At 33.3% G+C, this 13,730-nt stretch overlaps 1 protein-coding gene across 3 annotated transcripts; it reads right to left on the reverse strand.

The window, feature by feature from the left end:
* Positions 1-304: 304 nt before the first annotated feature.
* On the reverse strand, positions 305-6,765 carry LOC110039192 (cyclin-dependent kinase F-3). 3 transcript variants are annotated; one of them, XM_020744178.1, is made up of 18 exons: positions 6,631-6,765; positions 4,840-5,027; positions 4,680-4,758; positions 4,453-4,521; positions 4,278-4,367; positions 3,861-3,999; positions 3,665-3,767; positions 3,529-3,581; positions 2,948-3,014; positions 2,616-2,724; positions 2,471-2,536; positions 2,297-2,365; positions 2,148-2,208; positions 1,904-2,011; positions 1,496-1,527; positions 1,326-1,371; positions 703-790; positions 305-603 (listed from the first exon to the last, which is right to left on the reverse strand). In XM_020744178.1, exons 2-18 carry the CDS (start codon positions 4,845-4,847, stop codon positions 459-461), a joined length of 1,332 nt encoding a protein of 443 aa, XP_020599837.1. In that variant the 5' UTR covers positions 4,848-5,027; positions 6,631-6,765; the 3' UTR covers positions 305-458. The 3 variants fall into 3 exon arrangements, with proteins under 3 accessions (XP_020599837.1, XP_020599836.1, XP_020599835.1); XM_020744177.1 differs by having other exon boundaries at positions 4,840-5,044; XM_020744176.1 differs by lacking the exons at positions 4,840-5,027; positions 6,631-6,765 and having other exon boundaries at positions 4,680-4,769.
* Between the last annotated feature and the right edge of the window lie 6,965 nt (positions 6,766-13,730).

Below are 13,730 nucleotides of genomic sequence, written 5' to 3' on the forward strand. Positions count from 1 at the left end.
TCTTTTAATAAATTTTATTTTAATTAAAATAATGAAAAAAAATAGATTTTTCCAAGTATTAAAGAATTTTTTGCGAAAACACACTGTATAATATCATTAATCATAACCGACAACTCTTTGGCATAAAGCGGCTACAAGTGGGTTGGTATGATCAGGTATTCCGGTTTACCAAAACCCAACTGCCTCCTCAGAGCCACCAAGTACAGAACTGTCTTTATTTTATACTAAAAAACACTGAAAATAAAAAAAAAAAACAATTATATTTCAATCACCATCTCTCAAATTGTATATCTACAAATGGAGGGAAAGAAGGGAAAAAAAAAACCCAAAAACAAAACTTTTGATTTACAATTATCCACAATTAAACAGCACTTATTGAAGCCAAATGCCATTAATTGTGCATGTATTTTCTTGGGGGAAAATTAAAAGAAAAAAAAGAAAAAAAACATAGACTGTATTTACTGAAAGAAAAAGCTATGTTGGAACGATGAAGATAAGCTCATCGTGGGTTCAAATAAGTGGCAGTCCATCAAATTTGGCTGCTGCGGAGGGATGTTAAATGCAGAGGATTCTGGAAGGCTGAATGGCGGAAGAGATCTCTGACTGCAAGTAAATTAGTTTCAGACAATGTAAAAGATCTATCTGTAAATATATATAGATAAGGTTCTCTAGTCCAATGAAAAGAAAAAGAATAAATTGTACCCATTTGCCATGCATGATGATGCAAGTGAAGTCATTCTAGGCAGATCATTCATCATATTGTTATCAGGAGCAATCAGAGGCCAGAAGACTGCATGGAGAAGAAATATAAGACTTTGTTCACAGGAAGTTAGTTAATTGTACTAAAACATATCACAATGTTAGAACTAACAGTTAATTACTCAACTGTTCTGAGAAATATATGATTCATGCTTCAAAAGTTACAATGGCTGAAAGGAAACCGCATTTGCTAAGCAGCGGCTTCTCAGTTTATGAAAAATGGTGTTCAGAGAGAAAGTGGCAGAAATAGCAAATTCAACTTTTAAATCTGTACCATTATATTTTATATTGAAGTGGGAAAAAAATTGCAACTGAAATATGAAAAATAGCATAGTAACAGCAGGGGAAGTACAGAAAACCGCTAACGTTAGCTAAAAGCAGAACTTCTTTAAACAGGAAAAGTAAAAGAATTAAATACTGTAAAAATCATGAATTTGAATTGTTTTTTTTTAAATTAAAATCTCAAAAAGGTAGTTTCTGCATGCAATTTACTATAGAGAAAGCGGTTTTACATTTTTTGCATTCAAAATAAGCCATTATATAATGCAACAGGATGAGTGACAGACCTAATTGCCCAGAATGGCCCTCATATCCCGCACAATACAAGATTTCCTGCACGTCACCATAAAAGTTATAAGGCTAAATCATCCCCAAAAAAGAGAGCTGAACCAGTTTAAGTGATAATTAAGCACGCGCATATAAAATTGTGATTTGAATTAAAAAAAGAAAATCTAACCTCTTCTGAACGTTGCGAATTGCGATATGCATCTGTAAAGAAAAGACAAGTTAGTAATACATCTCTTAATGAAGAACTAATTTAACTACACAAAGCACGCAATAGAATGTCTCTTAAGCTTAATGCCGATGCTAAGAATATCATTATCATTATTAGCTTTGTTCCAAATTTTTAAGACCGACTAATAGACCCCCCCTTCCATTGTTAATGTTCAGAGCCAAACTTAGTTCTTTCTATTTGAGGTCTTTCTCATAACATCTACTCTTACAGTATTAATTCAAGTCTACTCATTTTGCAACTTTAACACTTAACATATTTCTGCTTGCTTGGCATACTCTTCTACCACATTTCATGCAAATGATGTTAAAACTTCGTATTATTATTATTCTTTCAAATATCAGTGATTACCAAGATTAGTAATGCTGGGTTCCACTCCCAGTGTTAGACCAAGAAAGCAGTCCTCCTCTGATTCATTGTCAAAGTCCCATAGGCTCAAATCAAGCTTTGGATTAGATCCTGAAAACATCAACAAGATATTTAATTCTCGCAGATAAAAAATAAATAAATAGATTCATACTAAAGCCACTAGTTATTCAATTTTGTTCTGTATAACAGGTTAAAAAAAATCACCAATTAGTAATCAGCAGCTCACCAGTTTGATTTGTGTTCACAGGAGGAAGATCCTGGAGGGGGCATGGAACCCATGTACCCACCTGAACAAAGTTCCAATTTTGAGGGAGCTGTAACCAATTAATATTTTAAGATAAATAAATTTTATTTAAAAAAAGGTTAAGGAGTTACATGAAAAAAGGGATGTTGCAATGACTGCTCGGCAGTTAGCCTGTTCTGGGGATTCCAGGAGCAGAGTTTCTGTTTAAATAAATTCAATTACAAAAGACTTGGTGGTATCAGTAGAAACTAAATACATAGAGAATGCCATTTACTAAATAAAGAATAGGGATCTACCACAAATACCTGGATTAAATCAATTGCTTCCAGGCTAGCATTTGGGATGATGCTCGAGAGATTAGCTGGTGGAGCCTTGAATATTGCAGAAGAGAAGGTTATGGAAGCTATAAAATCATTGGAGCTGGATGATCCTCTGGGTAAAATAATCTACCTGAAAGAAATTGAAACCAATGGCTCCAGATAATTCCATCCCCTCTGGCCATATGCTGACATCTGGGGTCCCAAGCACATTGCATATCTTGTATATTTGATCTGTTTCACTGAAAAAAAAATTTCCAAAGTCGGTTAAATTAATATTTGAAGGGAAAAATGTCTAGATTTTATACAATTTTTTTTAATTTGAATACCATATTTTAATTTTAAACAAATTTTAAAGCCACGAAAAACAGTGCAAAATTTTTTTAGGCGGAGAAAAGAGAGGATTTTGATGTTTTACCATTAAACAAATAAATAAATAAATTCATTAATTAAAATAAAAAATACCTTTGACCCGGGAAAAGTGGATATAGTGAGAAGAGCTCCGCCAAAATTGCACCAACAGCCCACATGTCTAGAATTATTCTTCATGTTAGCAAAAGCGATAATGAAATTCCTACATAAGGCCCTATATTGCATAAGTAAATTTTCAGAACAAACTTGTTAAGTTTTCATCACTCCGTGAAATCTATAGCATGTTACTGCTTGCTACCAAAGAATAAGAAACTTATGCAAATAGAAAACAATATAAGAAACTTGTGCATAGATATTATAGTAGTTGAATCTTTCTGAGGAAAATATGATGGCTAAGTTCAATAAAAAGTACAATTTTGATAATGCAAATTACAATGTAAGTAGAAAAAAGATAAGAAACCTAACTTTTGCCAAGAACTTCACAACATAGAACAAAAATTAGAGACAGCAGCTTTCAATACAGGTTTTTCAAACCAACTTGAAAGACTACCTTTTTAAATTATAGCACGGTTTTATTGACGTCAATTAAATTTACAGGAAAGATTTTAACAATATTGAAAAAAAATTTTAAGTGTATGCAGTGATAGACTAATGGAAAGGTTGATAGAGCATACCTATTGCAGGCGAGTAGGCTGAAGATTGAAGCAAAACTTCTGGAGCCCGATACCTTGTTATGCAATATTTAACCATGACTTGAGAAAAAGCACAAGCCAGACAAGGATTAAAGTTAGGAGGGCCAATGAAACATACCATCTAGTAGAAACATAATCAGTATAAGGAGCGTGTGACATTATTTCTCTTGAAAGTCCAAAATCAGCAATCTTGATAATGTCATCTTTCACCAACAAATTCTCTAAATAACAGAAACATACCCAAATGGATAAAATATAAAAAATATACAGCATTATACCTAAAAAACAACCATAGATGAGTGCAAAAAACTAACCAGGCTTCAAATCCCTATGAAAGTAGCCATTTCTGTGCATATAGGCAAGCCCTTGCAAAACTTGAGACATTAATGAGCGTATATCCAACTCTGAAAAAGGACTTTGCCGATCTCTCATGTTTTGATAAAGATTGCAATCCTAGAAACAAAATTCTTGTAGTTAATAAAGAGTTCACAATAACCCATCATATCAAATTTAGTGGCAATCAGGCTTTGAATGTTTCTTTGCCAAACAAAGAACGAACAAATGAATATGCTATTACAGTCGCCATTAAATAATGACAGAGATGCTTCATTCAATGATACTGTAAATAATTTTTACATTAAGAAAACAGTAAAATCTCACGGGCCTACAGCAAATATTACTTTCTGTTTGTAATTCATACTTAAAGTTAAGTTGAAGAACCAACTCCTTACCATGTGCTCGAAAATAAGGAAAAGCTCATAATTCTCCTTGACAATTTCCTTTAGTTTGACAATATTGGGGTGGTTCAGCCTTTGCAGCAACTGCAGAAGCAGGAATTAACAATGTACGCAACATGAAAAATAATAAAACATGGCAGACAGCCCATAGTAAAAAAAAGAGACATACCTTAACTTCTCTGAGATTCAAACACTCTTCCCAATAGTAAAACTTTCTTTTCATTTTCTTAACTGCAACCTGAAAATCATTTAAGATGATATCAGTGAACATTTTTTTCCCTGAATAAGTTTGTCAAATGAAGAAAGTATCATTTATGCTTTCACTACAGATATTTAAATAGTGATTCATACAACATGCATTATAAAATGTAATTTAATTAGAAGCTGGATACTTACAATCTCATTATACTGCAAATTAAGAGCCTTGTAAACATTTCCACATGTTCCATCCCCAATCTCCGTTAAAATTCTGTATCTGCAGAGCATTTAAGCACGAAGCTACAGTTATATCTGTCCACTTAAGCGTCCACTAATCATGAACTAGGAACTAACCAACCTTTCCATGGATACAGTAGAATTTGATCACCACAGGAAACCAGAATCATCTGCAAGCAAGGACTTCAATCGCCAAAACTTCTAGCAGCAGAGATGTGGAGATTAAGCTTTCTGAAAGCTGAGATCCCAAGAGGCTAGTGATTGTATTCTTTAAGTCCATTCACCGAAAAACCTCCCTTACTTCCGAAACTAACAAGTGGAATGAGCTGCAAATAAGAAGGCTTGCTTTGTAACCGTCTGAAAATAAACTCCAAAAACTACAAATAGAATTGCAAATTCTATGTACATACCCACTTAATTCCTATGTATTTACATATCTAACGCCAGAAATTCAATTTTTTATATATATGCTACCCCTCTGCATGAAAAGGTATATTTCAGTTAAAGATACTGAAAACCTTGGTGTAATGTGAAAGATTTGGGTGGTATACATGTAAAAAGTAAAATTTAGCAGTTATTATGTAAACACATAGAAATTGGTTGGTAGGTTTGCAAATGCCCCAAGAGAATTTCACTGGTAAAATACTGTGCAAGCCAAGTAGCTAAACATAAAATCTCTCAGCGAATGGCAAGGCAATCATCCAAGGTCGTAAGGAAAAAAAAAAGGAAGGTAAGACAAGAAAATTCTTCTTTGGATCGAAGGCAAACAAAGAAATTGAAAGTCAATCTTCTCTTAATGGCAAAATAATAATAATAATAATAATAATAAATTTTTTTAAGAAAAACTACTCATTGATAATCCCTGTTTAACGTTAAAACCTGGCCATTGATCACGGATGTACAAAAAACTGCAGAATTAACTGCGATAGCCCTAAAAACTATTCATTAGCCTTCAAAGATGAACCATAACGGAGAAAACAACAAAGGGCAAATCAAAATCTTTTCCAAACAGCTAAATAATTCTTTTTTAAAAAAAACCACAACACATCAACATTACCATGACGCATCAATTAACGAATTATTCGGATTAAGTGTTCTACACGATAGGAAAAAAAAAAACTTTTTTTTCCGCGTGCCACTATAAATCATTCTGACCAATGGAATTCTCATCAACAGGTAAAACCTCATAATCCGAAAGTTATCTTTGAACAACATACCAATTTGTTAGCAAAGGTTTGAATTAATGGCAGAGTTGCACAATTATAAAAAAGTAAATTTCAAGACAAAAGGTCCTCCACATAGCATCATAAGCAGCGGGGGAAATTTTTTTATCAATGATACATGGATGAAGGAATCAAGTAGACCCAACATGGCTTCCCCTAAAAGTATTCCAAAAAATAAGGTAAATTCATGAGCGTTCAGAGGGACATATAAGAAAAGAAATCAGATAAATATTCAAGAAATCATCAATTTAAACCGATTTCCTAAAAAAGAAAGAAAATCCAAGCTTATGAGGGAAAGAAATAGAGCGAATTTCAATCGAATAAAAAAATTTCAGCAATCAATAAATGCACATACAAGAGGGGAAAAAGGGGGAGAAAGAAGGGGGGAAGAATATGAGAATACATTTTCATTAATTCAATAAACAAATCATTAAATATGTTGATTCCCATCTACCATACATCAAAATCTGTTACAAACGTCACAAGAAACTACAGAAACTTCTCTAAAATTTATAACGATCGAAGAAATTGGAAAAAAAAATCAAAAGAAATTAAAAAAAATGCTTTCAGCATCCATTAAATAAAAAAAAAAAGAATCTCTTTCGCAGCGCCTAAATGCATCATTCGCACTCAAAAACAGCAACATCAGGGTTGCGGATAAGTAGAATAAAAGATAAAAGAGATCGCACCATTGAAACGGCTTCAGATTGAAGATGAACAGAGAGACAATTTCTCCAACAATATATGATCTCGGATGCAGAAGTAGATGAATTGCTTCGTCGGGAGAGGAGAGGGAAGATGCAAGGAGAGGAATTCGGGCTGGGAGCGAGGGGGAAGGGAGAAGAGGAAGAGGTCCTTGATCATTATTTAATATTTCTATTATATTACTAAAAAGCCCTCATTTTTTGGTTGAAATCACGAAAATACCAATTCGGTGGTGGGCGCATTGTAAATAACGATTGTTCTAGGGGCGATTTGATTTGTTTCCGGAATCGTAGCGGTTTCCGTTTCAAAAAAAAATTTATGGGAAATAGGGGATGGGATCCGCCCAAAACCGCCGGGCTGAGACCAAATCCGCGTGACAGTGGGGTGGGGTGGGGTGGGGACCACTAGAAGTTAGATTAATTAATTAAGTAAATAAATTTTAATTATATATTCATATTAATTTTAATTAAAAATATTTTTGATAAAAAGAAAATTGAGAGTACAGACAATTACATGCGTCAGACTCACATAAGTAGGGCTGTAAAAAAAGCTCGTTGTTCGCGAACAGTTCATGTTCGGTTCGTTAATGAGTTCGTGTTTCGTTCGTTCGATGAGTAAACGAGACGAACATGAATATTTTTTTTCATTCGGTTAGTTAAACGAATCAAACACGAACAGTGATGCGGTCGTTTCGTGTTCGAACCGTTATTGTTCGAAATATAAAAAATTTAAAATAATTATATATAAAAAATTTATGATATTTTAAAAAAATAAATTTTATAAATTATAATATATAATAAATTAATAATAATATTAGGGATGTCAAACTGGCTCTTTGTTCTCGAACAGCTCGTGTTCGGCTCGCTCGTTAAGAAACGAACACGAACAGTGACTTCCCGAATAATTTCGAATACGAGCTTATTTCAAACAAACTAAATTTCAAACGAACCAAACACGAACACAAGCTTTGTTCGTTCATGTTCGGTTCTTTTACACCACTACACATAAGTAGATATATTTCAAAATGAAACTCCAATTTCATATATTTTTTAATTTTTATCTAATTGTGTAAATATAGTTAAAAATGACATAAAATGCAAGATAAAAAATATAGGAAACATTTATGTTCGTATGCAATTTTCATAAAAAGTTATCTACATATCGTGCTCTCTGCAACTGTAGTAGCAATATACTAGCATTGCAAAGATTACTATTTATAAAATTTAGTGCTAGATTATATTTTTGAGCTACTGATCTGATATATTTGTGGGAGGGCACATTTTTTTTTCTATGTATATGCGTATGCAATTTTCATATTTATGTATATGCCACCTAAATTTATGTGTGCTTTTGTGCAGAAAATCTTATATTGATACACACACACACACACAGATCAAAATTTTGAAGACTAAAAGCTGGGTTGGCTAAACTTGAAATCATGAATGTTTATCTTTTCATAAAACTGGAAAAAAAAAATGGAAGAAGATAAGAACACATTTAAAAATTTTGAATTATTGGAGAAAATGTTTAGAAGATTGGATTCTCAGATTGATGAATGGGCCGATCGGTTGGACGTTCTTCTGCTTACCCAACCTGAGCAACCAACATAATTGCAGCTGCTTTCTCCTCTTAATGACAACTAACTTCTTCCTTTCACCTTCGAGATAGTCCCGTCCATATGGTTTTCCAAAGGCAAAATAGTTCAGATCTTTATTGGGGAAGTCATCCTAGGGATTTTACACGTTCTCAATCATAACACTCGAAAGACAACCAATTAAAATGATGGAAATCATATAGCAAATAAGGAATGAAAAGGAGTCTCATTGTGCCTTAATTAAAAAAAAATCAAATGTGCAGAATTAGGAGAGTTTAATTATTGAATCATTGATTAATCATAAATGAGTCTGCTATTACAATAAATTCTCTTATTATTATCATTACGTTTAATTTCAAGAATAAAATCGGGGAACTAAAGCATGTACATAAAAAATATGTCAGTGTTGATCATGATGAGACCAAACAGCTTAGAAGAAAAAAGTACAATGAAGAAAGACCCACTGACAAAAGATCATAAAGTCTACATACTCCGATCGAGTGGAAGTTATGAAGACCAAATTGAACCACGATACTGGCTAAAACGACATAGGATACAAGAATGAGACACTCAACCATAAATGAGACAAAAAGGTATTCGAGCTAACTACCATAAGAGAGTTGTTCTAAGAGAAGATCCAACTCATTGGCATCTGCAACCATCTTATGGATGCTCATAGGTCCTTCACTAGTTATCAAGGCTTGACAACAAAAATAGATCAGCCGATCGACTCATGCGTACTGGGCTTAACTGACCGAGCCAATCCTAATGACTGAGCCAATCCCACCGACTTGAAGACAATTAAGCTTGGCTGGTTGAGCCAGAGAGCAACCAGAAGATAAGCTCATACAAGTAAAATACCAAAAATATCATAGCACAAATCCCTTTAATGTATGGGCAAAAATGTAATATTATCATTATATCATCTCCCCTATAAATAAAAAGTTGGTGCGATCTCGTTTAGCTTTTATTCTACAATGATGCATTTAGTCAATGTAAAAGAGAGTCTTTGTTTGATTTATTTCTTTTCATTTTTTTCCAATTTCTTTTTATGTGTGATACTCTTCGATCGTTATAAATTTTAGAGAAGTTTCTGTAGCTTCTTGCTACGTATATAACAGATTTTTATGTATGGTAGATGGCAATTAACATATTTAATAACTTACTTATTTAATTAATGAAAATGTATTCTCATATATATATGATTATTGGCTAAAAATTTTGAAGACTAAAAGCAGGGTTGTCTAAACTTGAAATTAGGAATGTTTATCTTTCCATAGAACTGAAAAAAAAATGGAAGAAGATAAGAACACAATTTAAAAAAAAAATAAATTATTGGAGAAAATGCATAGAATACATATTTGGCATTAGAGCTGTTAATGATTTGATCTCGAGCCAAGCTGGGGTCATCTCAGAATCGGCTTCGAAAAATTCGATCCAAATTTTTGGCTTGTTTATTTCGATCCGATATGAATCCGAGCCAAAATTCAAATCAATTTTTGATCGATTAACGATCTCCAAGCTGAATTCACTAAATTCACAGCCCTAACAACACTAAAACTGTTGACAATCTAAACTTGGCTTGAAAAAAATTCGATCCAAAATTTTGGCTCGTAGCTCGGCAGATTTTTTTTAAATTGATCTCGATTCAAATCAATTTTCAAGCAATTTTAATACAAAGAGCCAGAATCGTTATATTGATGAAACCAAAAAACACTTTTAATACGACGAGCACAACACATTTGATACATCCACAAATCAAAACTCCATACCATTCTTTACTATTATAGAGAGATGGTGATGATTGTATGCAATTTTATAATGTATTTATGCTTTTTTAATGAAAGCAAAGCAAAGCCAATGGCAATCATTATAATAATTTCAAGATGACATAATGATCAAATATAAAGCTGGCATGAAATGATGATAGGCTGAAGAGGATGGACAAAGATTGGATTTTTAATAGCCGTTTGTGCCAAGTATTCAAATGGAAATAAGAAAAAAGAACATCTCATAGACTATTAGTTCCATAATGAAATATTATTAGCATTAAATTGATTTATTGCGGTGGATATTGAGCGAATATTTCCTTAAAAAATAATGGCAAAAGTATTTTCTTAGGCCTCTAAAGTGCTTGTAATTTGTAAAGGCTTTGAAATGGCTATAAATAAAATATATAATTTCAAGATGCCTTTTTTATATAAAATTTAAAATTTAAATTAGCAAAAAATTAAGAAAAATTATTCGAGAAAATATAAGTATTTACTCCCCTATTTTAGTTTTCATTTATATTGTTTCAAAATTTAGTTGATTTAATTTGAGATATCATTAGAACAAATGTTAACAAAAAATTCAAAATTTTTGAATATATATATATATATATATATATATATATATATATTGATAGTGTAATCCAATTAGAGTACATAAGACCCCCTCCTTTAGGACTTTAAAAGATCACAATTTTACTTCTGCCGCTTTGATTTACATCTACAGAATAAGCTAGAAACTATTTTGCAATCATCAAAATTACAAGCGGAAGCAAGTATTCATTATTGCTTAATTTCAGGTTTTGGTCTTCCTTGTGATGGGGTTTGGATGAATTAATTGTCATAAGCAAGAACTATGGCATTTGGATTTTTTTCATGTTTGTTGAATCTTAATTTATCTATGAATTACAACCAAGAAAAAGTGTGTAAGTAGAAATAAAGAGGGTGGTAGGAGGTGGAAGTGAACAATAATGTGTGTGTGTGCGCGCGCGCGCGTGTTTATTCACAAAATATTCTCATATGGGAGAGAGTACTTTGATGATGTTATATTTTCCCCTGCTTTAAATAGGTATGTATTGAGGGATGTCTTGTATTTTACATGTATGGAGTTGTCATCTAGTCGCTCTCTGGCTCTGCCAGCTAAGCTTAATTTGCTTCTAGAGGACAGGATCAGCCCAGTCGACTGAGCTTGATTGGTTTAGTCTGGTTGGATCATTTGATTTAGTGTGATTGTTGATTCTTAATAACTGGTATGGGGCATCTGGGCATCCCCGGGATGGTTGGAGAAACCGATTAACTCGATCTTCCCTCAAATTAGCTTTCTTGTGGTAGTAGACTCATATATTATTTTGTCTCGTTTCTAGTTGAGTGACTTATTCTTGCATCATGTGGTCATCTTTTACTTGTCTCATGATTCGGTTGGGTTTGGCCTTGCTGGTTTGGTTTTTGTGGCTCTGCTGATTCAGTTAAGTAGGCTACATATCTTAAGTTTGCAGTTCTTCCTTCACCGTAATCTGTCCATCTAGATCGTTAGATCTCCTCAAGTTCGGCATTGGCTCATTAGCTACTTCCATGTAGGTTTAAGGAGGATCATCCGGGTAATCAACCCCACTATCCTCAATCCAGAGTCATCTGCCCTTGGCTAGTGCTTGTTTCGTTATCATTGTCACCTCGGTCGGATTCTCGCTGATGCCATCCAGAGCTGGATCCTTGCCCAAGACTCTCAAAATAGAGTCATATACACCAAAAGATAACGTATAGCAAAAAAACTTCAGAAAAAATTAAAAAAAAATCGAACAAATAAGACTGAGGCACCTCATACCTACGTATCAATCTAACCCAGTCATTGTAATCGATAGTGCACCCTCACTGTACGATGACAAAATATCAATAACTTTGTATACAACCCGTTCGATTGGTGAGTCTTGTGCCACATCAGAAGGTTGGATTCTCGGATCGATGGTTGGGCTGGTCTGCTGGATGTTCTCCTACTTAGGATTGAAGAGTGAGTCAGACAACCTCACCTGATTAACCAACATAGTTGTATCCGCTTTCTCTTCTTAATGACAACTATCTTCTTCCTTTCACCTTCCAGACAGTCCCATCCTTACAGTTTTCCAAAGCCAAAATAGATCAGATCTTTATTGGAGATGTCACCATAAGGGTTTTGCACGTTCTCTATCGTAACACCTAGAAGCTGACGAATTCAAGCAATAAGATTCACAGAGCAAATAAGGAATCAAATGTACAGAATCAAGATACTTTAATTATTGAATCATTGATTAATCATAAATGCAAACTACTATTACAATAAATTATGTTATTTTTATCACTACATTAATTTCAAGAATATAATCAGTGAACTAAAATAATTACATAAAAAAACGTGTCAGTGCTGATCATAAGGAGACCTAATAGTATAGAAGAAAAGAGTATAATGAAGAAGAGCCCACTGACAAAAGATCATGAAGTCTAAATAAGCCGATCGAGTGAAGTTACGAAGACCATACCAGCAAGGCCAAAATTAATCGAACCACGATATGGGCTAAAGACGCCAGAGGACACATGAATGAGACACTCAGCCAGAAATGAAACAAAAGGTAATTGAGCTAACTATCATAAGAAAGCTGGTCTAAAAGAAGATCTAACTCCTTAGTATCTCCAACCATCCTATAGGTGCCCATAGGTCTTTTACTAGTTATCAAGGATTGACAACCAGACTAGATCAATTGATCAACTCATGCCAAACAGGCTTAACCAACATAACCAATCCTGCAATCGGGCCAATCCTACGGAATTGAAGTCAATTAAGCTTAGCTGGTTGAGCCAGAGAGCAACTAGACGATAAGCTCATACATGTAAAATACCAAAATACCACAGTATGGGCAAAAAATGTAATATCATCATTGTACCCACCCCTATAAATAGAAAGATTATTTCGTGAAAATACACACAGATTACTGTTCATTATTGCTCTTTCTTCTCTCTCGGTCGCTCGCTCTCTCTCTCTCTATCTCGCTCTCTATCCTTACACTCCATCTTATTGGGTGTGATTCAAGAACAAATTAGGATTAAATAATATTAATGTTTGGCTCCAACCTCGTTCTAAAAGAAAGTCGATCGATCTTCCCAAATAATTTGCTTTAGCTTAATAATTAATTAGTTATTTATCAAAATAATTAACCATCAATTACAGTTTTATTAACTAATTAATTAGTAATTAAAATTTTAAATTTTCATTAATTAATATTTAATTATTTATTTACTAAACTAATCAATGATTAGCTAAATTACATTTAAATGATAAATTATTAATTAACAACCAATAAATCAAATAAAATATATGATTAATTACCTAATCTAAGCGATTGTAGTTCATAGTAATTTAATTAAGAAATTATATTATTAATTAATTAACACTAATTATTAATTTAACTGTGAAATTAAAACTGGAGCGCACTCTTCTTCCCCCGCTCTTGACTTTTTTTGGCGGAGAAGCATCGAAGGGTGAGTAGGATAGGTGTCTGAATGCTCAAACCACGACGAAAAAATAAAGAGGAGCCACGTTAGAATTTGATGAAGAATTGTCGATTGGCCATTTGAGCTTAATCCAACAAACGCATGGATTTACTTAATTCAGGGGGAATTAAAATTTTCATTTTGGCCATTTAGATAGGAATCAAATTAAATCCAATTTAAATGGTTCCTTAAATCACTTCAA

The sequence above is a fragment of the Phalaenopsis equestris genome, unplaced genomic scaffold, assembly GCF_001263595.1.
Source record: "Phalaenopsis equestris unplaced genomic scaffold, ASM126359v1 Scaffold235662, whole genome shotgun sequence".
NCBI lineage: Eukaryota > Viridiplantae > Streptophyta > Magnoliopsida > Asparagales > Orchidaceae > Phalaenopsis > Phalaenopsis equestris.